The sequence below is a fragment of the Penicillium chermesinum genome (genome assembly GCF_028974085.1).
Source record: "Penicillium chermesinum strain IBT 19713 chromosome Unknown utg000006l:1.0-2335141.0:1.0-2336784.0, whole genome shotgun sequence".
NCBI lineage: Eukaryota > Fungi > Ascomycota > Eurotiomycetes > Eurotiales > Aspergillaceae > Penicillium > Penicillium chermesinum.
In genome coordinates this window covers 664011-690064 of record NW_026695316.1, presented here as the reverse complement: position 1 = coordinate 690064, position 26054 = coordinate 664011, and the positions used below count along the sequence as shown (strand labels likewise).

The window sequence follows — 26054 nt, the reverse complement described above, 5'->3', positions numbered from 1 at the left end:
ACGTAACCCAACTCACTCGACATATTGAAGACGAAGCTGTTCGAAACAAGTTTGTGAGAATACTGGAAATGAGGCAAGCGTCAATGACACTCGGCGAACGAATCTTCGGCTGGAAGGAATAACTCCAAGATTTTATGTCCAAGGTAAGCAAGAACACAGAGCAGTCTTGAAGCTCAAAGATTAATCTCTTGATCAGGAGGACTTGCTGTCATCGCTCAATAGTGGACCTTCGTGTATGGACCTTATTGTAACGAGGCGACGCACTTGATCAAATCTCAAAACTGAGGGGGCCAATGAATGGGCATACTTGCGCTACTTTGATTGTCCCGTTCGGGTCTTTTATGTACGGGCGAGCAAGGTAGAGGTTACAAAGTAATTAACCAAAACACTAGGTAGGTTGCATGGCACGGGTAATGTGATCAGTAGCGGAATTAGCCAGCTCGGTACAAATGTCGTAATGCACGGTCGTCTGGCCTAATGGCAAGGCGCTTGATTTCGGCTCAAGAGATTGCAGGTTCGATCCCTGCGGCGATCAACTTTTTGCCGGATTTTATTTTTTTGCCCTCCCACTTTAAGAGGACCCCATCAGAACTCCAATATTTAAGCTGCTTCGCATCAAAAATTGCAACCGGAGCTATTTCTCGCATCCAATAACATTATCTGGAAGATCTCATCCCGTTGTGCGAATAATTTTGTGTTGATATCTTACTGGTCCCCGACAGGGAACAATTAGTCATCGACATTCTGCCACTTTGAACACTTTGTGCCAACGGTATTGATCCCACCGCCTGCTTTGTAGATCTGGACAGCTTGCTTTCCGCCGATTGCTTCAATATACAAAAGGGCATTGGTAACTGAACTATCTTGGGATCTCAAGGATCAAGGTATGGTCTGGCCTTAAAAAACCTTATCTTATGAGACATATCACACTGTCTCCTTCACAATTCCAAATCGAGCCCTCATATTAACAGTTATACAGCCAAATCAACTCCAAACACCGCAAAACATTATTACGCCCACCATGGCGAGCGAAATAGATATCTTCCACCAGTACCCATTGCATATGGACCCCCTCGACCAAGCTCATATCTTTACCCGAATCATCAGCCAATTCTGCTGCCCAAAAAGAAGCCGTCAACGCAGAGCTCCAGGAACTCAACGCTCTACACCGCGCAGTGGTCGCCCTCGACCCCCCAAACATCCCCCCTCCACCTCTCCCCATCAACCCCAAGCGCAGCGCTCAGATCACCAAGCTCCGCGATAGCGCCAATACGGCCTTCCGCAAATCACAATACCCCGACGCCGTCCGCCTGTACACCTTCGCCATTGACATGGCCATCTCGCGACCCGGCTGGGAGCCCGTTGCTCTCGCCCGTGAAGAGCTCGCTGGTCTGTACGGAAACCGTGCCCAGGCACAAATGGCCCAACAGGCCTGGCCCGAGGGCCTCGTCGATGCAAAATGCAGCATCGACTCAAAACCGACGGGCAACGTCAAGGCGTGGTGGCGTGTCGGCAAATGTCTGGCCGAGATGAGTCGGTATGACGAGGCGAAGAATTTCCTGACGAAGGGCCTGGAGATTGAGGGCCGCGAGTCAGAAGGCGGAAAGGAGCTGATAGCTCTGCTGGCAGATGTGGATGCTGTGCTGCAACGATCATAGAATGTGGGACGATAAGGATGATCATGTTTCACGGTCTCTGACGTGCTATATCCTGTGTTCCTTCTGCATGGTGGTCGCGGTCACTTTATGCTAGTTCATGATTCCCTCACTGCTTTGGCGTTGATCGGCGCATTTGCTTGTACGGTTCCATTCCCGGTTCTACATGAACCGGATGTGACAATAACTTCTACGGTTGATTTCTTTACATCAATATTGGTATCTTTGTCTTTGGGTTTTCACATATTCTGCTTCGATGGCCTGGTCTTATCCGGTCCCTTCCATTGGCAAGGGAGATCAGGGCAGTGAAGTACTTGTACTCCGACATGGATCCCTGAGGATATATCTCTTCAAGTCACATAGTTTAATTCAGTGCCTCCCCGGTTACTGCACTTGGGGGTGCCAATCTCACTATCTGGTTCATATCGATTCGGTCGAAGCAAGCCCATTCCTTCTGCTACCCAGCCAAGGAGTTGACATCTAGCCCTTCGAGCCTATAAACATAATTAGAGCCTATACACCTCATGCCTAAGTTTCAGTGTACCGAAGGAAGTCGATATAGCTTATCCCCGTTGTTTGCAGCATGTATCAGCAATATGGCTCCAGAGACTCTCAGGTCAACATCGAGCTAGTCATTCAGGTTTATCCTGTGTCTTGGACTTGCGTTCTTGGGCACGATTAGTCGTCCCTCATGGTCAAAGCGGTATTCCCAGCTCTGTAGAAGATATAGACTGGGACAGAGATACTCCAGGCCCAAGCTGCGGTGCGCAAATAGGCCATCCTTTCTGAGCGGACCCCCATATAGAGCGCAGTGTACAGCACGCGCGCTCCGAGATAGTTCAGCGCAAGGGTATTCAGGTCGCTGACTGGCATCTTGGTGACATTTCCCACCAGCTGTAGCCATGGTCAGATTCACTGAAGCTGGAGGCTTACTGGTATATTTACAGGCAATCCATTGGAAGAAACTTACTGTTGCAGCAGCAAAGAAGGGGAATCCCTCCATAGCGTTCATATGGGCGCCGCGCGCCCGAGCCAGTTTGTCCCATACTCCGGCGGGGATTTTGCCTTTCAAGGCGCTTAGGTTGTCTCGTGGACTTACTCATTAGTTTTCACAGATCTTTCAAGAAGGGCATGATGATCTGAACCTACAGGATGTTACTTGTCACGCCAGGATCGTGCGCCATCGTCTTGACCACATAGTAGCCGTGCGGGGCAAGCGCAAGGCCATACGCTGCCAGAACCGCTTGAATGGAGCGGTTCTTAGGTCTTTCGTCCGTGCCTGACATCGTGTACGCAAGATGGTAGACTCAATCCATTGTTTAACGTGGTCCACAAGTGAGTTCCGCACACAAGTGACTTCCGCAGCCTTCCGACGCGTCGCGTTTTTTCCTCCTTCAACCCACCACCATGCCTCCAAAACGCGCCCAAATTCAATCAAATTCAGAGGGTAAAATTTAGAGGGTAAACTTGCCCTCGCTGTCAACGCTATTCGCAATAAACAAATTCCCTCTATACGTCAAGCTGCCCGTGTTTACGAGGTCGACAAGTCTATGATTCGTAATCGACTACGTGGAGTCAAACCTCGGAGTGAATACGTCCAAAAAGTTGCAAATTAACGCTTCTTGAAGAGGAATTGTTAAAAAAATGGATCCTTGATCTAGATCTCTGTGGAGCCTCTCTCCGACTTGCTTAAATTTGAGAAATAGCAAATTTATTGCTCAAAGAGCGTAAATCTACGATAATATCAACAGTCGGGATAAATTGGGTCTCAAATTTTGTGAAACACTATCCAGAACTCCAAGTTACTACATCTTGATAATATGATTATCAAAGGGCTTAAAACAAGGATCCTAGAATTATCAAAGAATAGTTTGATTTGGTTAATTATGTGATTTGTGACTATGATATCACTAATCAAGATATCTATAACTTTGATAAAATAGGTTTCATGATCGGAATTGTAGTAACTAGTAAAGTTGTTACTCGAGTTAGATATTATAGAAAAAAAAAGGTTTTACAGTCTGGAATTTGTGAATAGGTTATTATAATCAAGATAATTTCTGCCGCTAGATGTCAATGGTGGCCTACGTTGGGAACAGGAAGAACCAGCAACGGCGCTCGCATTCGAGATACTAGAACTAGAGGGGGAAGGAGAAGGGAAAGAGGGAGGAGCTACCGTAGCGACCTATCTACTCCTACGCGAACCTTCATCCCATCTATGCCCACTTTGTAGTTCGGACGGTCCCTTGGTCCAGCATCCAGGCAGTGACAGGAGGCAGAATCGAGTGAGCGTAACACTAGATAGGCACTTCTACCTGATATTATTATAAAAGAGAAAGTTTTTATCCAAGGTTGGTTTTGTCACGGGCCAGGGCCCGGTGTTGATCACGTAGGACACGTGACCTTGGCGTACTAATAGCGGAGGACCAGCGTATCGAACTCCTTTCCTTAAGTTTATCGAACACAGTTCGTGGCCTAGTATAGATTGAATCAAGTCTTACTTTAGCCCTTCACAATTAGTATCCTTTGTGCCGGTTGGTTAGCTGTTGTATCTGGCCCCCTTGTCACGTATGCGTCAGTCTTGACAGATTGGTTGGTCGTAGTCGACTTATTTCCTTCAACTAAAGTAGGTCCGTAACACATAGAATGAAGGGATAACTGGTACAGAGGCCTTAGCGTTGCTAGAAGTGCGTTTAAAGGCATCGGAAGAGGGAGGAGAGACCTCGAATTCGGAGCAAAATTTGCCTCCACAGCCTACTAAACGAAGGCCTCCGACTTGTTCAATATATGGAGTAGTTGGGCATACGTGTAATAGATGCCCTAATAGGCAGTAGAATTAAATTTTGCGTGGTTAATAATATGAAATTTGAGTTTTTCTCTTAATTCGGGTAGGGGCCTGCGGAACTCACTTGTGTGCGGAACTCACTTGTGGACCACGTTACTGCTTACATCGGGCGCGGGGCGCTACCCGTGCGACCAAAGGCGGTCAGGTGCTCGAGGTACGATCAATAGCTGGCCAAGCTGTTGGAGCCTGTGCTTTTTCACGTTGATCCAAAGCTTGCCTAAATCATGACAGCGCAGTTTGTGATTCTCCAGGGCTCCAAGATCCATAGCACAATCTGTGTACCGGGACCAATAGACTATTTTGATTTCTTTCCGGAGTCAGAGAATATAATCGAAGTGTTGACATTTAGGGTTCAAATATTTACTGGCATCCATAAAAACATAAATAGAGGATATCTATCAACATGAGAAAGCAAGTATTATCTCTGTGAGGCAGGAATCCCCATATACATTTCCGCAGTTCTGAGTTTCTCCAGTCTCAGCAAGAGAAGCCCGCTCCGTCATACACTAGACACGGCTGTCGGCATCTTCCGCGTTAAGGCCGACTGGCGAAATTCGCCACTGGATTGAGGCTGATGCTTTTGGCCAGAAATCCGTAAGCCATAAGCATCTCGTCTAAATGCCCAATGTCTTGCTCTAGGGATGCAAGATCAGGACTATGCCCTAAGAATAGCAGGGAGAGAAGCGCGGGGAAGCCGGTGGTTGACAAAACGGCATTCAGACCCGTGCAAAGCGACCGCATGACCAGCGAATCTTTGAGGGTGCTAGCAGGTTTTTGGCTTAACGAGAAGCCCTCCGGGCTGAGCAAAGTATACGATTATATTTAGTATCATCAATTGGTAGAGCCATGGGTAAGCCTTAGGTTTTTGCAGGAGTTTGCAGCCGAGGCGATTGGGCTGGTTTTACTTCTCTCGCCTGCAAAGTCCAGCGCAGTCAGGTGGCCCAAATCTCAGGGCCCATCGCGGATACTCGGGGTTACCCGGCAACCCCCATGAGCTGAACATCGAGGTTGTTGTTTCTTCACTGGAATTTGGCAACTTACTATGCCTGTACCTCGTAGAACTGAAAAGATTCTGGATCCATTATTGTAGGCCGTCGCGAAATAAGACGAAAATTAATTGGGAAACCACCGGAGTGATGTAATGGAGGAATGTAGTTTGCCAGCGAGCGGGGGCTCGTCGATCAGCACCGGCCCTATCCGCTTTGATGCTAGTGGCACCAGGTCCACAATCTTGAGGGGAACATTCAAACCGAGCATTCTCTGCTATAAATAAGACCCCGGGGACCTTCAGGTCCTACTCATCATCCATTGCATATTTCAATCCCCCCCCCCCCTCCCGACCGCTCGTCCTCGGCATCAACATTGACTCAATTACCGCTGCTAGAATCACCACTGCATCTTTCCCAATGAAGTCGTTCGCTGTTGTGTCTTCTCTGCTGCTCCTGGGCGCTGCTACTGCGCAGGAGGTTCAATCTAAGCCATTCGAGTTGATTATTGAATCTGCCAAGAAAAGCTACAATGGCCAGCAACTGAGTGCTTGTCATACCGGAGCTGCCATTGAATCGCTGTGCCTCGCGGGTAACAGCGGCACCCATTTCTATCTCAACACCACAAAAGGCGAGGAAGCGCCGATCAAAGGCTCGGGACTCCCCGGTACTTTGGTTTGGAATCTTCCGATCGGGAATGGTATGGATTCTGCCAATGACAGTCGAGAATATCATAGCTAACTCTTCACAGAGCCTACTCCTGTGTCCGAGCCAATGAGCTTCTCCGTTGACCCGTCTACCAATGTTGCTATGCCCCTGTTCATGCCGTCCTATAGTGAGCAGCAGGTTACTTTCGGCTCTGATAACCTGCTGGGTATCTACCGCTATTATGACGACACTGTCACCCCGCCTTCTGATGATAAGGTCTCCGTCTTGAGGAACTGGTATGTCTGTGAAACCAACTACAGTGGTTACCAGTACAGCACTCTGAACTGGGTTCTGGGAGATGCCAAGGCAAAGCCTCAGAACCCAAGCTGTGTCAAGGTCCAGGTCAAGCGCAAGTTCATTTAGAGCTTGCACTGTGGAAGGACTTGATGAACCTGCATTACATTTACGCCTACGATCTGCATCATTCATTTCTGGACATTTTCCTGTCTTTTGTGAAGATGCTGCATGAGTTACGTCCATCTGATTTATAGCGAGCGCCGATCTCTAATATTAATTAATGTAAATCTCAATGTGATCATGATTGGATATCGAATGGTCGATTCTATTTCCCTGTAGAGCTCTATAGAGCCTCTCTGTGATTTGGCATAGAGCTTCCATGCGGCGTCTAGCAAAGAATCCTTATGGCTATGTATGGTTTTTTTTTTTTTGGTTTTGTTTTGTTTTTTCCTATTACCCTCTGCTGTATGTATGGACCTAGTACTTATGGCCTATCAACACCCTACGAGCGCCCGCACAGGGGCACAATCTAAACAAGCTTCCAACAACACTTTCCCCTATCACCTATAAATCTGAACAAAGGCTAGCATCGCCTCCTAAGCTTGGGCGTAGAGCTGTAGGACAAAAGCTATGTTACGAGAGCAGGACGTCAATTACGGTGGTTATTCAACGGCATCCTAATACCATAATATAGTAAATCAAAAGCAACCTGGAAGTAATCTCTGTTTTCTATGAAAAAGCCCTAGTATTATACAATTAGAGAATAACTTTCCCACAGTTTCCATTAAAAGCCTGGAAACCGACGGGAGAAGTTGACGACAGATACGCGTGGGCAAAGGTCTCAGATTGAGAACACAAACGAGTTTCCATGAAATAGCAATACTTGGAGGAAGTGCCTTCCTCACTCGTCCACCCCATTGCACAGGCAGCATCTGCCATGCAAGAGGCGCAGCAGTCATACGCAGACGCGGAGTTGCCAACGCGGAGTTGCTGGCCTGGAATGTTGCTAAGCACCATCTGAGAGATCCTCTGCCCTGCATTAGAGCCAAACTCGGCACCGAGAGGAGCGGACGCGATGTTGGGGGTAGCGCAGGCGGCGTAGACAGAAGTGGCGCTGACGGTGCCGAGAACAGTGGCAGTAATAGTAGCTGCAGAAGTTTCACCAGGGACGGAGGTCGTCTCTGTGATGGTCGAAGTGGTGCTGAAGCTCAGAGTGGTGGACACATCGGATGGCAAGACGATAGAGCTGGTGGTAACGGTGCTTGTAACAGTCACAGTGGTGGTTGAGGTCGTAGCGGTAGCAGTGAAAGGAGTAGCGGTGATGACAGAGGTGGTTGTGGGCTTGATTATAAGCTTTTCGTGGCACTCCACTGCTTTGGGGTACTTGTAGTCATCTATCCACGGAGAGCAAGTGTCCTCTTCTTCTAGCAAGGCCCGCTTGAGAAGCGTGGGAGCAGTAAGCGTGTCGACAATTGGAGTGAATCCTCCAGCAGCAGCAATGGTGTATGTCCTGGTGGACACGGTGGAAGTGGTTGACACAAACGTGATTGTAGTGGGATCAGCAGTCACCGTCAGGGTAGCAGTATCGAACACAGTGGAAGTCGTCGAGAAGGTGTCGGTGACTGCATCGGCAGTCGACGTCAAAGTAGTGGTAGTATAGTCAGTAGCTGTCTCGGTCGACACAGGAGTGTAGATCACAGTGTCGCGGGCCGTCGAGTACACGACCACTGTATGCTTGCCATGGATAGTTGTGGTGAGGGTGGTAGTGGGTACCGATTTCACAGATGTCGTGGCCAATTCTGTTCGGCATGTCATCGTAGACTCATGTCTTTGGCTTGCAATTCCAGAATTTTGTGAGCTGACTGCTCTGAAGGCCGATGCCTGACAGAGCAGAGCCCCGGCTACGATCAAGCGGGTAATCAACATGACGCCTGCACAAAAGAAAGATTATGAAGGAGCGAGCAATGCTAATTAAAGACTCAGGAATGACCGAGTTGATTTCAGAAATCGCGAGGTCGCGTACGCACTAAATATACTTTTTTGTTTATCCCGGGGATCGAAGATGGGCGCTTCGCCGGCTATTTCGTCGATGTTTCTTGAGCCCCTACGGCTCCACACCCGCGAGGCGTCAATAGTTCGCGTAAATGGAGATAAATTTCGCACGTTGTTCCTGGCTTTCCCTGAAGTGGCTTGGACTTTTTGGATGGTAATCTCCGGTTCAGGGTTGTAGGAGAATGTAAGCGACGGTAAACAGCCGAACTACTAATATACTGTACTTTTAACATCACGGCCATACTCCCCTCGATCTCAGCATCTCCGACTCGAGTCTCTCTTTTCTTAGTTTTCTTTTATTTTTTTTTCCTTGTCCCATCAGTCACATTCCTTATACTGTGACAGGCCCAATTTTTGGTGGAATCAACACTCTTTTTAGTTTCCACGAAGCCTTTCGTTACCACAATGGCCCAATTCTTCCGAAGATGGGTTACTATCGCGTTCTTTTTACAATGTATCTCTGCTTTAACCATTACTGTTGAGCTTCCAACTGATATTGGAACTCCGACGCCAACCTCGAGTGTGATTCATAGTCATCACCCTGGTCATCACCACCACTGGACTTACACCCCGAATCCCCATCCTAGTCGCAAACGCTGCGCGAAGCGCTCGTCCTCGATCTCCTCGAAGCCGGCCACGGCCCCGACCAAAGTGGCCACTTCCAACTCAGCTTTGCACTCCAGCAAGGCCACAATTGCTCCGTCTGGTGTTTACCCCTCTGATGCTAAACAGTCTCGGACTGAAATTGCACCTCCCACCCAAACTGGAACCACCCAGTCTTTTGGAGAATTCCTTTCTAGTTCTCTTCCTTTGAAGCAGACGACTCGAACAGTCTTCACAACTCGTACTGCTACAATCACAGCCTGTCCTACCACAGTCATTAAATGCCCTGCCAGTGCTCGGGAGACGTACGTGACCACTGAGACAATTGTGTTGTCTACCACAGTCTGCCCTATGACTGTGGCTGCCACCACCACCCTGAGAAATTCTGCTCCATTTGCTCCTGGCGTATCTATTGGCGGTAACGGCGACGAAGGCGAATGGGTGTCCACTGACTTCATTACCCGGACTGTCACGGTCACTGCTTGTCCTGAGTCGGTCACGAATTGTCCTGTGAGATCCAAGACTACCTACACCACAACCGAGACCTTGGTCGATGTGATCACTTCTTCGGTCTCAGGCTCTCCTGCGACAGGGGTGAATGCCAAGCCTACTTCCATCAGTGACGTGGGTGGTAGTGCGTGGAGCAATGCCGGCGAGACCAAAACAGTTACCCTCGAGTCTTGTGGTGGAAACAGCTGCAGCAATTACGACAGTGTTGTCACTGTCGCAGTGACTTTTATCAAGACTGGAACTCTACTTCCTCAGATCACAGCCCCTTCTGGTTCAGGTGCGGGCATAGGGGGTGGTCAGCTTTCTCATGCCAGCTCGTCGTCTCTCTGGAGAACCGCTAGGCAGACAAGTGTTCAGAGTACTGCTACTCCGTCAGTGTCGACTCCGTCGACTCCCGCTTTTATCCCCGCTTTCAATGGTGCCACATCATTCGATGGTTTATCATCTGTCTTGAATATGTGTGGTTTTGTCATATTCTTGGTGTTTGTCCTTGCGCTTTGAAAGTGAACTCAGGCGGCTTTTATTGTGCATGGTCAGCCAGTCATCGAGCACCGTTGTTCCTGACGTTGCAATTGTGTTGTCAAAGCAGCTCGTACCATGAGAATCTACCTCAATATAAGAACGATACGCAATCAGTAAATGTACAATGGGGGGCAAAAGTCTGTGTGCATACCGCTTCACCTACCCCATCAAATACTGATATATATTCATGGTTACTTATCCTATACTACCAACCCTTATAGGATCATAATAAAATTCAAAATACTGAATGAACAGGTTCATATACAGAGTTGTATTGCTTAATATTTTATATAATAATCTTGGTTTGTATACAATCTATCCATCCTTCTTCCTATACTCAATATTAACATATCAATCTTTGTCTAGTCTAATATATCCTATATAGTATTAATATACTCTTTAAAGTAAGCCCAGTCCTCTCCAGATCTTTCTGTCTATATAATATCTTATAATATATAAAAAAATTTAATATTTTAGTCGTTTCCAGACTAGTTTAATAGGATTAAGATCAGGCGAGTATACCAGCCAATCTTCAACATCCATCCTGTGCTCTTTAAACCAAACCTGCATATCTTTCGCTATATAGATCTTTTTTTATCTTGCTAGAATATGATTCCAGATTGATAGCGATCGATGCCATGGGGGAGGCGTAGGAGAAAGAATAAAAATGTGGGTGGTTATTCGGGTGATGGTAATGGGGCCGAGTGCACACAGACTTTTAACCGGGGGGTGTACATCCGAGCGGTAATGCCTGTGCATGTCGGCTTCCCAAAATCGTTTAGCTGGTGGATACGTCCAACGATTCTTTTGTGAAGGGATAAAGTATAAATGTATATTTTTGATTGGTACAGGTGGTATAATCAGCGCGTTTTGCTTCTCAAAAAATCGTGACATTTCAATGGAGGCAAACAACCGCAGTGACTTATCACCTCCACCGCCATTGACGAACTCCAACCTCGGCTCTTCGAGGACCTCCTTGAACGAAGAAGAGCAAGAAGGTCATCTGGGTTTCCCAGACGGCGGCTGGCGTGCATGGGGCGTTGTTTTTGGCTCCTGGTGTGCGATGGTGCCGTCTTTTGGGCTGATGAACACGATTGGTGTGTTTGAAGCTTGGCTGGCAGATCATCAGTTACAAGACCATTCGAAAGCTTCCATCGGCTGGATCTTCAGTCTTTATGTATTTCTCCTTTATTTTGGAAGTATTCAAGTTGGTCAGAGCTTTGGCATACATATTTTCGCTCTTTTTCCTAATTAACATTTGACAGGGCCTATTTTTGACTCCCATGGATTGAAGCCTTTACTGATTCCGGGATGCGTTGGACTAGTCGGATCGTTGATGGTCTTCAGCGTGGCAGAAGGTGAGTCCGTCCAAAAGAAAAAAGAAATTGAGATTTCTTCTTCGAGTCTGATCCTTTTTTGGGGGGGGGGAATATTATCAATTCATGCTGGGGTTCAGCGTTCTTGGCGGTATTTCGTCGTCCATGGTCTTCACCCCTAGCCTAGGTTGCATCGCTCATTGGTTCCTTCGGCGTCGTGCTTTGGCTACAGGAGTAGCAGCGACTGCTGGCGGAATTGGAGGCATTATCTTTCCGGTTCTAGTCTCTAATCTCGCCGGACGATTAGGCTTCCCATGGGCCATGCGAGTCATTGGCTTTATAAGTGCTGTGTTCTGTGCGCTCTCTGTAGCGCTTCTGAGAACAAGAGCATCTTTGCTGAGCCCGGTACAGAAAGGAAAGATTGATATCCATTCATTGGGTGAGCTCCGCTTCGCGTTGTTGACGGCTGCCATCGTTTTGATCGATTTCGCTCTCCTGATTCCCGTGACTTATTTGCCCTCCTACGCTCAGTCGCACGGCCTGGGCGATTCTCTCGCATACAACCTATCGTCCATTTTGAACGCAGCCTCGATTTTTGGACGGATCGTCCCTGGTTATCTTGCTGACCGGTTTGGCCGCTTCAATGTGATGATCATTACAACATTTGCCTGCTCTGTGATTACTTTCGGTCTCTGGCTTCCTTCGCGGTCCAATCACGCGGCCATATTGGCCTACGCCGTAATTTTTGGATTTTGGAGTGGCTCTGCAATCAGCCTTGCTCCTGTTTGTGTGGCGCAAATCTCCAAAACGGAAGAATTTGGCAGACGCTATGGTACAACGTATTTTCTGGTCAGTTTGGGCACCCTTCTTGCCATTCCAATTGCCGGCGAACTTTTGAAAGTTCGACCACCAAATGGAGGATTGGATAACTACTACGGCTTAATTGTTCTTTGTGGATTGGTTTATTTTTGTGCATGCCTTTTTTTTATCCTATCTAGAGCAGTGAGTGTTGGCTGGGGAGTTAAGGTCTTCTAGGACTGTCTATCAAAATCACGTCGGAAGTGCCGTGGCAGGGGCCCTGGGATGTTCCAATGCCCACGCGAGCAACACGGTCTCGGCAGTGTTTCTTGCAACCGGCCAGGACGTGGCACAAAACGCTGAAAGCAGTCAGCGCCCTCCTTATAATGGAGCAGTGAGTGCTTGTCCAAATGGAGCGGCTTTCAGATTCTGACCAGCTCTAGGGCCGAGGACGACTTGATAGTTTCGGTAACCATGCCCTGTATCGAAGCCGGGACAGTATATGGTGGCACTACTTTGAAACCGCAAGCATCTCTGCTGGATCTTCTTGGTGTGCGAGGCTCAAAAGATGGAGATCCTGGACATCACTCGAAGGTACTCGCTAAGGCTATCTGTACTGCAGTACTAGCGGGCGAGACCCGTCTGTGTTCTGCTCTATCATCAGATGACTTGGCGCAAAGTTATATAGAGCTGAGTAGAAAATGACAAATTGAACCATGGTATCCCACCGCTAAATGCGGGCTGATGGAGAGATCGGTCAATGTGGAGGGATGTTGCTAGCGCTATTTCTTTGTACTCGCTATCTACTAGTTCCTAGGTATCAAGGTAACGAATATATTTTAATAAAGGAGTGCTTTTAGTTAAAAAATTGTATTGCTGTTAAATTTATACATAATTCGAGGAGATCCCTCTTTTATCAGAGTATAATGTACTTATGAAACCAGGAGGGTGCATATCTACTCGGCGAGATCAAATGGGCTTCACCCAAGTGGCTCTTTGCGCGGTGTGACTGCCGATGAAACGCAGCTAGTCTAGAGGGAACGTTCGACATCTGGAGCCCTAATATTCCTGAAATAGACCGACGCGCCTCAGCGGGAGTAAGGGCGGTCGGGATAATAGGCGGCAAAATACTAGACTTCATGTAGGGAAAGGGGTCGATCATCTATCAACACATTCACTTCCCTTTCCAGCTGGCCATAGGCATCATGGGTCAAGTAGTGCGACAGTTAAGACTATTCTCATCAGCACCATGGCATCGCCGGTTCTCTCGCTTTGATAAACCAAATATCCCCGCCATGTCAAGAGCGCCGAACTCTCATTCGCAGCTATCCTCCACGAAAAGCCTGTCAGAAGGATCACGTTTGGGAAAGCCGAGCATACGTTCGTAGCATCATCTTTGCGCACAATAATTCATGCATGCATTTGACACTCAGTTTCCCCCCTAGATCATGATCCTTATGCTTACACAAGTGGAAGATGGCTGAATCGGGACGAGCTCGAACGAAACTCTCGCTACCTTCGCTTTGACTTTACTGTACTTTGCGACCAAGTCGTTCGTGTGTGTCCAGGAGCAAAGAAGATCGTTGATTTCGAGAAGAAGGATGGAGGATTCAACAGAGTCTTTTCATTCACAATGGATAATAATTCTTGCCTTGTAGCAAGGTTACCAACAGGTATCGCCGGCCCACCGAAGTTGACGACTAATTCTGAGGTCGCAACCATGACATATTGTAAGCTGGGCATCCTCGAACTTTGCAAATACGGCATGCGACATGCGACGGCAGTTCTCACTCATATATTGCACAGTACGGACCAAGATTTCACTTCCGATACCGAAAGTCTTGGATTGGAGCGATGATCCATCAAATCCAGTTGGAGCAGAGTATATTATAGAGGAGCATGCAGTTGGTACACAGTTACCCCAAGCGTGGCCTACCATGAATTCGGAACAGCATATGCTATGTACCAAAGCCCTTTCATTGGCATTAAAAGAGATGGCGTCCTTGGACTTTCCGGCGTATGGCAGTCTATACTTCTCGAATGTACCAATAGACGCGAGCTTGAAGGCCCCAATCGAGCAGGGCTTCTGTATTGGACCACATTGCAGTCCGATTTTTTGGAACCGGAATCCGGGTGAAGCTGAACTTTATGGGGCGCCAAGTCCTAATTGCGGGCCATGTAAGCTTCAGGCCACCTGCCAACTTGATTGATGATTGCTCTGATCAAATGTGACACCAGGGAAGACACTCCAGGATTATTGCTCAGGCTTGGTAGAGACTGCCTTTTCCCGTTTACCAAGGCACGGCGCCATTACCCAAGAGCTTGCTCCTCATCAGGGATCAATTGAAGATCATATCCATTTAATAAATGCTACCCGAGAAGTGTTGCAGCTGCTGATCAAAGATCAGCGTATCCAGAACGCTGCTACTCCCACTCTTCTGCATTCGGATTTCCACATGGGAAACATATTTGTGTCTGCTGAGGATCCAACTATCATTACTGGCTTAATAGATTGGCAGTCAGCAAGTATTGAACCAGCATTTATCTATGCGAATGAGACGCCCGACTTCGCTACACCTGCCGTGGATGTGGACGATACCATGTCCGCGGACAGCCAAAGTGAAGTGAACAATTCAAGTAACAACGAGCGAGCTCGGAAAGATGCAGCAATCTGTTATCAGACGTACGATGTGTGCCTGAAGGGACTGGCTCCCAAATTACGTCCGGCAAGGTTACTTGGACCGTCTCTATTTCGACTGTTCCATTACTGCCACACAACATGGAGAGATAGTGCTCCGGCGGTCCGCCAAGAATTATGTGAACTGTCAGCCCACTGGTCAGAATTGGGCTTGCAGGGCTCTTGCCCTTACTCTCCAACCAAGCAGGAGATGGAGAAGCATGCTCGAGACTATGAGGATTTCGAGACCGTCCAAAGGTTAAAGGTGTGGCTCAAACGCTCTCTGCACACAAATTCCGATGGCTGGGTCCCAAACGATGTTTGGGTTGCCACCAAAGACGCCCACCGGGCAGCTTATGACGAATGGATACAAACAGCCAGGGAGTCTGACTCGCATGGCGAAGGCCTGACAGTGGAAAAAGCAAACCTCCTGTGGCCATTCGATGCTAGATGAAGGCATTGGCCTAAAAGTGGAAGAGTTCTTGTACAACAGAAATATTCGGGGGGGGGGGGGCTAAATGATATCGCGTTCCAATTGGACATGACAGAATACTTGACTCGCCAATATCGTTTCCGCAACGCCATGGGCAAAAAGAAGTGTGACCGCCATATATAGGTCTTGTCCTTCTAGTACGGTATCGTTATTATACCCGGGGCATCTTCAGCCATGATGCTACCGGAACATGGAGTATTCCTTTACAGGGGCTGATGCAGAACTTCCAGTTTGCTATGACTGAACAAGAGCAGTTTCAAATAAAGTCCATTGTTTAAGGAGTAGATCTAGAAGAGAAAGCGAAAGGGCTCAACTTGTCACATGAGAACAGTACCAGATTAAATCATATATACATCGAATTCCATAATTTGAAGACCACGTCAGGTTTCAAACCTGCACACTCGATCCATCATTCTTGCGGCATGCGCAGTTGTTCGATCCAGATGCCACCTGGGTCGGCGTGCGAGCGAAGCTCGGCGGCACATCAAGAACAGGGTTTCTGTCAAAAAAGTGTCGAGGACGCAGCAGAAGAGTCATAGGCTCGGCGGGCATGACGGGGTAGTCTTCAGGTGATGGGAAATGAGTAAGGCCGAAAGTGTGCCAAAGGACAATATCAGTGTTATCAATTGAGCTATCGGGCCCAGCAGCTTCGATCCAGTCCGGTAAGCCCTGCGAGGGTTCACCAGAGGTTTGGGGGACGTGGCGGCCGGCCGGATGAATTTGGTTGTCGTCGTCTGTTCAAAATTATTAGTATTCGGGGTGAAATGGTATAGAAGTGGGCTCGTTTACATTTAGTGACGTGTACTGCGTGGCGCGCGAACCCTGCACGCTTCCACACCAGACCGCCCGCTTTGGGAAGGAGAGGAGGGACGTCGCGGCTGACAAGCTTGTAGCAAACGGGTTTCTTGCTGTATGGGTTGAGCTTGTTTGTATTGGCCATCTCCCAAGTACGAGAGGTAGATCCATCGTAGTCGGACATGGCTTCAACGGGAGTGGTAAACTTGGTCTTCTTTGCGTAGAAAGCATTCCCGTACTTGTTCTCGGCGCTTCCAACTTCTCCAGGGCCCTGAACGGCATCGACTTGGAAGACTGTGTTGTTCGGTCCATCAATGTTAGGGTCGACTCGAAGACAGAACAGATGCTGGTGGTTGTGGGCATTGACACCGGGATAGACCTCAGTTCCCCAGCCCTTGGTGTCTTCACCAGGATTGAGCGAGTAGGTGTTCAAGATCCCGGTGAGCTTAATCTCCAATTGGATTGTACCATCTTGGTGGAAGATCCAGTAGACACAGTACTCATAATTCGCGGCGGTGAAGATATGCGAAATGATCAGCTTACGACCGCGGGTGACGATTGTTGAATCGTCGCGGAAATCCGTGTGCTTGAAAAGGATGCCGGCATCTTCTTCGTGGATACAGATAGCATTCTTGATAATGTTGGCGGCACCCGCGCGGTTGACAAATGCAGCATCCATGTAGTGGATAGCTCCCTTGCAGTCACATCCCAGCGACAGGCTGTTGGTCATGTAACCGCCACCGTATTCACCCAGATCAAAAGCGTGCTTTCGCTGATGTGGGTGCTCAGGATTGCCGTATGGAACAACCATCTCAGCCAGAGAAAGCCGGTAGAAGACTGGGCGAACATTGCCCTTGTCGTTGAAAGTGATGTTGTTCAGGACGATTCCTTCACGGTAGTTAAAACCTACATGGACGCTCCAATTCTGCCACTCGATAATGCGGTCTTTCACTGTGAAAGACACGCCCTCGGGCTGAGTGATATGAAGAGGCTTGATGTCCTTACGGTATCCGCCTTCTTTCTCGATCGCCGCGACGTGGTAGTTGTTGGGAGGTGCCTTATTGACCGGTCGTCGGATAGGAGGCACATCAATGTGGATAATCTCTTTAGTCTCGGAGTTGAAGATAGGGCAGAAATCCAGAGGGAATGTATACTGGGAGTCATCCGGATGGGGTCGGTAGTACATCAGAGCTTGTTGCAACCGCACTTGATTCCCAAAGCGCTCGTCATATCCGATGGTCCATGCTGGGAGGAAGTGAGCATAGATCAACCAAAAGGGGCAATAAGAACCACTCACGATCGCAGTAGACTTTGTGCATCTCATCAGGAGGAATTCCAATGATGGTGCATTGTTCAATGACTTTAGGGTCCTTGCGCACAACATGCTCCACTTCCTGCAAATCCTCCATGGTGATAAGAGGCTGCGCATTGGGAGTGTGCTTCCATTCAACGATCTTATTCTGGTCCAAGTTGACCACCCCGTCGTACAATTTACCTCCTGGCGAAATCGCAACAACATCAGCTGCACGGGCTGGCCGAGGAGCTCCGTCAGGATTGGCGAGCCACGCCAGCATCTCCGCCTTTCGCGGCTCATACAAGGTCACTGCATTGAAGTTAAGTTTGCCATGTTCCTTTCGCACAATCGCAACCACGGCCTCAATCTCTTTCGTTGAGAGAGGATCAAATGGGTGTGGCGGGGCAGATGTGCCGTGGACTTGGTAGGTCAACTGCTGGAGTCGATCGAGAACCATGCCGGTGGCTTTATCTCCTGGAGTATATGTACTGTCGGGGTCAGAGACTCGGAGGTTCGAGGTCAGGACAAGGCCGGCAGTTGTGAACAGACCTCGAGAAAACTGGATATTGTTACACCACATCGATGAGCGGCACTCTGCCTTTTAAATACACATGAGCCGCCAGCGACCACCAGCCACCCACATCTGATACAGCAGCGATTAGATAGAGTGTGGGGGACGGATCCGTTGCCTCGATGCGGTTTAGCAGGCGATTGTCGCATCCGATTGGCGATTGGCGGGTTCGACGGGGAAAATCGTTCGCATCCTCCTACTCGATAAGGAAGGCGTTGCCTTTCGACTGCAGCCCTCCGGGTCGTGAGTAATTAGACATGCTAATTTTTGGTGAATAGCGAGTATAATGAAGTGCAGTCTAACATTAAACTCCTCATCTAACTGCCTATCCCGTCGTGATTTGACGTTCAGGTCGAAGTTCCTATTGCAAGAGCAAATATACGACGACCGGAATCAGAATATTCTCGACCATTAAATTCGTAGAATCATTGAGCCTATTGATACTGCAAAAGAACACGGCCTTGAGAGTAAGAACTTCACTGTACATAAGTAACCCCTCGACCAATTCTACCTATAAGATATAACTTCCGGGATCGACTTAAGAACAGCAAAAGCATAGTAGAAATAGGTAAAGGCGGCACCCAAAGGACGGAACGCCTCAAGATAAATTGACATATCAAGACAAACACCGAGAACCCGCCCATAACACCGTCACCAGACTCAGGAACCGCGGCCGAGCCGACCACAATGCAACAAGGCAAGACAATGCCGAAGAGCGAAGACAGGGAAACTAGCACAACCTCATGTGCTTATGTACATGCATCATATCGTGTCATTTGGGCCTCCGTGGTCCTATGACTTGCCAGTGACACCACCTGGAGTCTGATATCCGGAGCCATGGTGCTGCGGGGTGATGGATCCACTCATGATATGACCGGTGTTAGGTGTGCTGGGGGTGCCATTGGCAGAAAAATGGTGGCGCCATTTAGGTTCGGGGTCTGCTGGGCCAGGTAGTTGATGGCGGGGATCTGGCCATTGAGTCCCCAGATCTGGCCGGAATACTTGCTTTCATCGATTTTGCCATCAAAGATCATCTGGCGCATCTTCCAAAAGATCTCCCCGGTCATCAAAGAATCAGATCCAGCCTGATGAGCGATCCCGAGGCGCTTCACACCGAGCTCATCAGCGATGTCCTGGAGGCCGGACTTCTGGCCCAGGTTGTTCAGGATTTGCGCGGCGGTATGGGTGAGGGGAGAATCGTTAACAGCTTGATTGCGTCCGGCGTGCTTCATAAGATACTTGATATCGTAGAGAGACGGGAAGAAGATGTTCAGCAATCGGTGGAACTCCTCTTCGCTTTCTGGAAGAGGCGCGCAAAGCATGATCTTCATCAGGTAGCCAAAGTCGTAACCTGAGTGGAAAGACACCCAGTGCGCGTCATCAAGAAGGACCAATCCAGAGCTGATAAGCAGAGAGCCAAACTCAAAGGGGTCAATGCCATTTTTTTCGTGCATGTTGAAATCGATACCGGATTTGGCGAGCATGGTCGTCGATTCTTGTGCGTACATGTCACCCTCGAGGGAGAAGCGGAAGTTGAACTGCCATGTGCAGGGAGCCGGAGCCATGGCGTTGCCGTACGGTTGACCACTCGCGTCCGCCGATTGCGCCGGGGCACTTGACCAGCTTCATTGAACAGCGTAATGCCGAGTTGGATCATCTTTAGGAGGTCGACGTTGCAGCGAAGGGTTTGGTAATGGTAGTCCGCTTTATTCGAAAAAGTGCCAATCGGTCGCGCGACGATTCCGGGAAATTCGGTATCCTAAAAGTTGATCAGCATATGCAACAGATGTATGATTAGTCCATCCCGTACCATGCTGATGTATGGGTATTTGTCCACTAGGGACCGCAAAACTGCCATTTCGTGCGCCAGGTTGTGCTTCCACACATCGCGAATTCGTGATTTTACTGCTCCGGCTTTCGAATCCAGTGTTAATCGCCCGTCGTGTGCTTGATGTAGCTGCTGCTGCTGTTGCATTTGGGCGCCTCGCGCAAAGCCCATTTGCGCAGCATGACTGGCGAGGCCTGTTCCGCCGCCGTCAGCTCCACCGAAGCCCGACACTGACATCCCGTTCGCAACGCCGGCGCCAGACAATGCAAAGGGATTGATGTTGGTGTTTGGGTTTCCGCTGAAACCAGGGTGGCCACCAACTGAAGGGGGTGGGAGAGCTGAGTTGGCAGATTGAGCGTGGGGATGTTGGGACTGAAGGTGAGCTTGTTGTAAGTTATAAGGGGCACCAAGACCTGAAGGCCCGTATCTGCCGACCGGAGGTGGCATGGTGGGGGTTGGGGGAGAATCTCGAGGGCTGTGATTCTTGCAAAGTCGTGCTTCGTATCCAAAGGCGGGACCAAGCCAAGCTGCAAGGTTGGTTACCAAAACGGCTTAGTGCGGCGCCCACCGCCCGGCAACTCCAACCTCAGGATGATCGTTCAACCTTCTTTCGTTCTTGGACCACTTGTACTCCCCTTTCGCACAATGTCAGGCCACAACCCCACCGGTTTCGACGTCAAGGCTTTCAAGGCTGCGGCCTCTCCTTCTTCCCCATTCGCCAAGCGTGATCCTTGGGCGCGCAAGTACGTGGCTGTCGTGAGATCGCTTCCGGTTCGTGAATTGTGCTAACACCCCCTCAGCGAAACATGGCGCTACACAGGCCCATTCACCCGATGGAACCGCTTTAAGGGTTTATTCCCCGGCCTTGGTATCGCTACTGTGGCTTTCACTGCCTACTGCACCTACGAGCACTTCTTCCTCAAGGACGACCACCACCACGGTGATGCCCACCACGGCGAGGGCCACCACTGATGCCTTAAAAATCTTGGGCCGGATGCGACTTTATACGTGCTATGTGGTCAATTGAAGGTGGACATCAATGTTTAGAGTGTGGTGGGTGTCTCACGGGTATCTACTGGGAGGCATAAGATCATCAGTTTTACCCTCGTCCGGTCCGATCTCCCCCAAAACCACCGGTTTGGTACCCACTAGGCCGGATGCTCGATTTCGCATTTGAGATTGGAGTGGAAGGATCTTTTATAAGCCGGCTTCATGCCGATTTGTCAATGTACATAGCCTATGTTTCACTACTAAAGAACTGTTTCTTTCATCTGTTCATGGATTGCGTCTTCAAGGGTCGTATGTCTCTGTCAACTATAGCAATGGCTCTATTCGATACTTTGTAGACAGCAGCTTCGAGTAAATGGAACAAGTTTGGTCGTATGGCATAACGTGGTATCATTGATCACAAAGCCCGCAGGCCAGATGTCTATATAAGTTTTAGGGTAACCGATTTACTCCTCGAAGACTAATGAAATACCATCATCACCGGCTGTGACAATGCGCTTTCCATCGAGCCCTTGAACGAAGCCCATAATACCACCGGCCTGCTCACCGTCCTCATTTTCAGTGGCACCCATATGTCCCTTCCACTCCTTAAGCAATCCCTGAGCTGCGGCTGTGGTGCCACCGCGAGCATCCCATCGGCGAACAACACCGTCCAAGCCGACGGATGTCAATAGCCATGAGCGTCCCTGGCCAGGTGCCGAAGCAGCAGCGGGGCCCGGCCTAGCGGGAGCAGCAGTTTTGCTCTGCAAGAACTCCACTTTAACAACAGCGTTACCCTCGTGGGCTTCTTTGATGTGCCGACGAACAGCAAATCGGTGGGCAGCATCATATAATGCAATTGATCCATCCACTGAACCCGCCGCAAGAAGGGTCAAAGGGGGCTGAGAGAACGACAGAGTCTCAATGCCATCGGACTGAGCCTGGAGCGCAGCGAGAATGGTCCCCGCAGCAGAAGCAGTGGAAGCCGGGGCACCCTTGCCCTTTCCAGCCTGGGGAGCACCACCGAGTCTGGGCAAACCGACGATCTTGATATGGCCCTCGGCGCCTCCAACAGCCGCAATCCCGCCACCAGGTGACACAGCAACGGAGTAAAGACCTCCGTCAACAGCGAATCGCTGGTCTTCCGCGGTCAACCCAACCACGGCATTAGTACCGGGCGAGCCGGCAATGCCGGCGGCGGCAGCCGCGCCGAAGACATCGTACACATAGAAACTCCCATCCTCCGAGACGGTGGCAAGCAAATTTCCGTCCGGGGTCCAAGCGCCCGCGGTACAAGACTCCGTGTGCTGGAAGAAAGACTGGATGATTGAAATTGGTTGTGCAGAGTCCGTGTGGTCAACGCGAAATACCCAAGCGCTGCCATCGTTGGCTCCGATAGCAAATACATTGCGCTTCTCTTCGTTGCCCTGTGTAAAGGGGCACACTGCAATCCAGTTGATCTCCTCTACTTCTTGAGCCTCGGCCACAAACTCCCATGCGAACGCGGTCTTGTCGGGTGTCGAGTCCCGGTATGCCCGCAGCTTGCCGTCCAGGCCAGCAGTCACGGCATAGTCGCCGGCGGGTTCTGTGAAAATGACTCCATTAACGGTGTCAGAGTGTCCATCGAGCTTAGCGATAGCTTTCAGAGAGTCTCGCTCGCGGGGTTGGGGGTTGGATTCGTAGCTTGCGGGGAGGAGGGGTTTTTCGGCGGGGGTCGAGTCGAAGATGTAGGCTGTGTCGTCGCCGGCGCCAGTGATAACGATGTTGTTATGTACTGGGTGCTGTGCAACACAAAATACCGAGTCATTGTGGGAGTCGAAGTGCGCTGAGGAATCGTTTTGGAAGGTGATCTGTTCGTCGTAGGTCATGGGCTGGTCTTCGTCTTCGCCATCCGACTCCATGGGATGATCCTCGTCGCGCTGGAAGATCTCCTCAGCTTCGTCAGCCTCAACGTAGGCATCCTCTTCGCCTTGTCTTTGCGGATCTTGAGAGGACATTTTTGTAGAAATTAAAGCTTGTAAATGCTGGGAGAGAAATGCACCTGACTACAGTTCATACTTTTTTTTTTCTTTAATCGCCCGCTTAGAAATCCACCCCGCGGCCCGCTGATCAAACACTGCAAACAGATGCATAGATTATCAGTTGACATCGGAAATTCTTGCATGAATTCCTTCAATATGTGCTGATAAGATGACATGGAATGGATATATATAGGTTTAAAGCTTAGCGCTCGCCTTTCTCCGCAATTCCTTCTCTTGGTCCCGAAGCATACGCCGTAAAATCTTCCCACTCGGGCTTTTAGGAATGGCGTCTACAAATCTCACGCCGCCCTTAAGCCACTTGTGACGTGCCTTGTGATCTTGGACATACTTGATGATAGCCTTGCTCGCCTCATCATCAGTGCCGGCAGACCCTGTCTTGACTACAATAGCCTTGGGAACTTCGCCGGCAGAGTCATCTGGAATGGCAATTACAGCACAGTCCGCGACAGCGTCGTGGGTAAGAAGGTGAGCTTCGAGCTCAGCTGGTGCCACTTGCAGTCCCTGCATTATCTGAGTTAATTCCATCCGGGGCTTTGTTGACCTAGTAGTACGTACCTTGACCTTAATCAGCTCTTTGATACGATCCACAATAAAAATGTGCTCGGTTCCCTTGGGTCCGACGCGGACTTCTGCTTCATCGCCGGTCCGCATCCATCCGTCTTCAAATGTTTCTTTTGTTGCTTTCTCATTGTTAAGGTAGCCGAGTACGACACTTGGGGAGCGGAGTACCAATTCCCCCGGCGTATCGTAGCTAGTAATTTCTTGTCCTTCTGGAGACAAGAGGCGAGCCTCGTAGCCCGGGATAAGACAGCCAGAGGAGCCAAGCATGATGTCGTGGGGGTGGGTAGCACAGGCGAGAGTAGATGTTTCCGTGAGCCCTGATAAAGGTAAGCTGCCATTGCCATGTGACGCGTATGAAAAACCCTTGGGGCTTTATTTACCATATGCTTGTCGAACAATGATGTTGGGGTATGTCTTTCGGAAGTCTGCAGCTGTTTCTGCGCCTAATGGAGCCGCCCCCGTAAATATACTAGTAGCGGAGCTCAGGTCATACTTGGAACAGACGTCTCGGCTTCGAAGCATGTTGATAATGATTGGTGGAACCTTTGAAGATGTTAGGCCGTAGGGTAGTCTGGAGAAGCTTATTATACTTACGAGGAACAACGTGTTTATCTTGAAGTTCTGGATCGCAGCTAGAAAAGTCTTCAACTCGAACTTCGGAAGGACAATTGTTTGATCTCCACGGTATGCTCCCGCATGGCAAATCACCACCAACCCATATATATGACTTTGGGGTAGAAGGCCCAAGGCCACCTCGGTGTAATTTGGCTGGCCATTAGCCTTAGCAAGCTGATCACGGTAGCTCTTCTCATATACCGCATCTTGCAGAACATTTGCAATGACGTTACGGTGCGCAATCTTGACTCCTTTCTAGAAATCACCACTTATCAGTTGAGGTCATGTGAGAAATCATGGGGCTTCTTACAGGAAGGCCAGACGTTCCACTAGAATAGCACAGGAATGCAACCCGGCGAGCTCCTTCCCTGGGCCCCAGTTCAATGGCTCTAAAGCTGGAAGCTGCTTGCCATCTTCAGCGATCTGAGCCAAAGCCCTATAGCCAGTGGGGGGTTTCTCCCCAGCAAGAATTTGCGGGGAACATCGAGGAGATATATGCGGTCTTCGGGAAATTTCGCCAGAGCCGCTGCGTCCAATGCAACGGGGAGCAGAGGAGCGCAAGTAAAGAGAGCTTTTGCGTTGGAGTCCAAAAGCTGGTGTTTCAGCTCTTCCGCAGAATATGCCGCATTAGCTGGAGACACCAAGCCTGCCAATCGATGTACCGCCCAGAATAATGGCAAAGAATCAATCTACAAGACACATATTTAGATTTCATCCGTGTACGCAAATGGGCGTTTAGGGGCGTACCGTATTCAAAGTAAAGACCGCGATAGTCTTGTCCCATTCGGTGCCCTTATTTGGAGACCAATTGAATTCTTTTGCCAACCCTCGCGCAATGTGGTCGACCCGGTCGGCTACCTGCCTTGAGGAGTATGTTTTCCCCGTGAGGCCGCATGTATATGGGTCTCGTGATTGACTATGAGGTAGACGGCCATACTCTTCATTCAACATAAATTCGCTGATGGGGATGTTGTCTGGGATGTGGCCCAAACGGCCGAATTTTGGATCAGGTAAGAATACCATTGTAGAATGCTTTGCTGGGGCAATCGAAATTATTGGGACGATCGAGACAGAAGAAGTCGAAGGTTTTAGGACTATGGGAGTCAGGTTAAATAAGAAGAGGAAAAGATTAGTTTAACCAGCGTTAATGCGTTTATAACCGGGGATGGCCAGCCCATCTAGCCTTGTGCGGGGGTTCCATACTCCACTATTCCCCCTCGCCCAGTCACCGTGGACTCCGCTTGTGGGTTAACATTATGTCCGGTCCCACCAATGTAGCTGACTTCCTCTTGCTACTGGTTGCTTGCAGTACGAGATCTTGACCGTTCAGATGTATTAAGGATGTAGCCTACAGCGCAAGCAAACGAATGAGCTCCCAGGAACGCGTAGAGATCACTCAATCGATGTTTACTTCCAGATCCGAGGAAAGATCCCGAGGTCGGGGCCGCGTCTCCGATGATTACATACCGTGGGGCAACTACTAATCATTAAGTGCCTTGAAGTCCATTTTCGTCACTTTCAAGGGGCCCGGATTTGTTGGCTTCCGAGTTCATCTCACCGCGCCTGCGGCCACGAGACCTCCACAACTCCAGTGCGGACTCCAGTGCGGACTTCAGTGCGGTTCCAGTTGAACGGGGCCCAAAAACTTGCTGACCCTTCTTGGCCGGGGGTGGGTCTCTACATACCGCCCAGGCCAGTTTCCCACACCAATTCGATCGCCTGGTTCGCGACTTCGACTTGTGTGATGGTCAAAGCTAGAGAATTGAGTATAGCATGTGTAGCTTGAACTTTCCTAATGCTCCCCCCTATTTGAAGTTATTCTGTTTGTCCCCCTTTTCTTGGCCCAAAAGAGATTGGCAGTAGTTCGTCCCGGTTTTTCAACCAGGTGTTATAGTTTATGTGTACCAAACGTTGGATCGAACCATCAAGCACCCTTGCCAGCAGAGCCTTGTCTGTAGC

At 49.4% G+C, this 26054-nt stretch overlaps 13 protein-coding genes across 13 annotated transcripts; 7 read left to right on the top strand and 6 right to left on the bottom strand.

Moving 5' to 3' along the window:
- Positions 1-914: 914 nt before the first annotated feature.
- On the top strand, positions 915-1658 carry N7468_008038 (uncharacterized protein; the record flags this gene model as incomplete). Its single annotated transcript, XM_058477334.1, has 2 exons — positions 915-931; positions 1052-1658. 2 exons carry the CDS (start codon positions 915-917, stop codon positions 1656-1658), a joined length of 624 nt encoding a protein of 207 aa, XP_058327679.1.
- Positions 1659-2333: 675 nt separating this feature from the next.
- N7468_008037 (MAPEG family protein) lies at positions 2334-2941 on the bottom strand (the record flags this gene model as incomplete). Its single annotated transcript, XM_058477333.1, has 3 exons — positions 2334-2549; positions 2626-2749; positions 2805-2941. 3 exons carry the CDS (start codon positions 2939-2941, stop codon positions 2334-2336), a joined length of 477 nt encoding a protein of 158 aa, XP_058327678.1.
- A 121-nt stretch (positions 2942-3062) lies between these two features.
- N7468_008036 (uncharacterized protein) lies at positions 3063-3271 on the top strand (the record flags this gene model as incomplete). Its single annotated transcript, XM_058477332.1, is given in 2 exon segments — positions 3063-3102; positions 3114-3271. 2 exon segments carry the CDS (start codon positions 3063-3065, stop codon positions 3269-3271), a joined length of 198 nt encoding a protein of 65 aa, XP_058327677.1.
- Positions 3272-5906: 2635 nt separating this feature from the next.
- N7468_008035 (uncharacterized protein) lies at positions 5907-6557 on the top strand (the record flags this gene model as incomplete). Its single annotated transcript, XM_058477331.1, has 2 exons — positions 5907-6186; positions 6238-6557. The coding sequence occupies 2 exons, from the start codon at positions 5907-5909 to the stop codon at positions 6555-6557; spliced, it is 600 nt and encodes a 199-aa protein (XP_058327676.1).
- Positions 6558-7187: 630 nt separating this feature from the next.
- Positions 7188-8246, bottom strand: N7468_008034 (uncharacterized protein; the record flags this gene model as incomplete). Its single annotated transcript, XM_058477330.1, has 1 exon — positions 7188-8246. The coding sequence occupies one exon, from the start codon at positions 8244-8246 to the stop codon at positions 7188-7190; it is 1059 nt and encodes a 352-aa protein (XP_058327675.1).
- A 642-nt stretch (positions 8247-8888) lies between these two features.
- N7468_008033 (uncharacterized protein) lies at positions 8889-10097 on the top strand (the record flags this gene model as incomplete). The annotated part of the gene is made up of 1 exon (XM_058477329.1): positions 8889-10097. The coding sequence occupies one exon, from the start codon at positions 8889-8891 to the stop codon at positions 10095-10097; it is 1209 nt and encodes a 402-aa protein (XP_058327674.1).
- A 919-nt stretch (positions 10098-11016) lies between these two features.
- N7468_008032 (uncharacterized protein) lies at positions 11017-12469 on the top strand (the record flags this gene model as incomplete). The annotated part of the gene is made up of 3 exons (XM_058477328.1): positions 11017-11329; positions 11384-11476; positions 11622-12469. The coding sequence occupies 3 exons, from the start codon at positions 11017-11019 to the stop codon at positions 12467-12469; spliced, it is 1254 nt and encodes a 417-aa protein (XP_058327673.1).
- A 1396-nt stretch (positions 12470-13865) lies between these two features.
- N7468_008031 (phosphotransferase family protein) lies at positions 13866-15363 on the top strand (the record flags this gene model as incomplete). Its single annotated transcript, XM_058477327.1, has 3 exons — positions 13866-13962; positions 14039-14410; positions 14471-15363. The coding sequence occupies 3 exons, from the start codon at positions 13866-13868 to the stop codon at positions 15361-15363; spliced, it is 1362 nt and encodes a 453-aa protein (XP_058327672.1).
- Positions 15364-15789: 426 nt separating this feature from the next.
- On the bottom strand, positions 15790-18071 carry N7468_008030 (peroxisomal copper amine oxidase; the record flags this gene model as incomplete). Its single annotated transcript, XM_058477326.1, has 3 exons — positions 15790-16136; positions 16192-17442; positions 17495-18071. 3 exons carry the CDS (start codon positions 18069-18071, stop codon positions 15790-15792), a joined length of 2175 nt encoding a protein of 724 aa, XP_058327671.1.
- An 854-nt stretch (positions 18072-18925) lies between these two features.
- On the bottom strand, positions 18926-20337 carry N7468_008029 (CCR4-NOT core DEDD family RNase subunit POP2; the record flags this gene model as incomplete). Its single annotated transcript, XM_058477325.1, has 3 exons — positions 18926-19600; positions 19648-19821; positions 19873-20337. 3 exons carry the CDS (start codon positions 20335-20337, stop codon positions 18926-18928), a joined length of 1314 nt encoding a protein of 437 aa, XP_058327670.1.
- Positions 20338-20535: 198 nt separating this feature from the next.
- Positions 20536-20862, top strand: N7468_008028 (NADH dehydrogenase [ubiquinone] 1 beta subcomplex subunit 3; the record flags this gene model as incomplete). The annotated part of the gene is made up of 2 exons (XM_058477324.1): positions 20536-20633; positions 20691-20862. The coding sequence occupies 2 exons, from the start codon at positions 20536-20538 to the stop codon at positions 20860-20862; spliced, it is 270 nt and encodes an 89-aa protein (XP_058327669.1).
- Positions 20863-21344: 482 nt separating this feature from the next.
- On the bottom strand, positions 21345-22874 carry N7468_008027 (WD40 repeat domain-containing protein; the record flags this gene model as incomplete). The annotated part of the gene is made up of 1 exon (XM_058477323.1): positions 21345-22874. One exon carries the CDS (start codon positions 22872-22874, stop codon positions 21345-21347), a length of 1530 nt encoding a protein of 509 aa, XP_058327668.1.
- A 219-nt stretch (positions 22875-23093) lies between these two features.
- Positions 23094-25118, bottom strand: N7468_008026 (4-coumarate--CoA ligase-like 7; the record flags this gene model as incomplete). The annotated part of the gene is made up of 7 exons (XM_058477322.1): positions 23094-23420; positions 23475-23797; positions 23861-24023; positions 24075-24350; positions 24426-24518; positions 24578-24784; positions 24843-25118. The coding sequence occupies 7 exons, from the start codon at positions 25116-25118 to the stop codon at positions 23094-23096; spliced, it is 1665 nt and encodes a 554-aa protein (XP_058327667.1).
- Between the last annotated feature and the right edge of the window lie 936 nt (positions 25119-26054).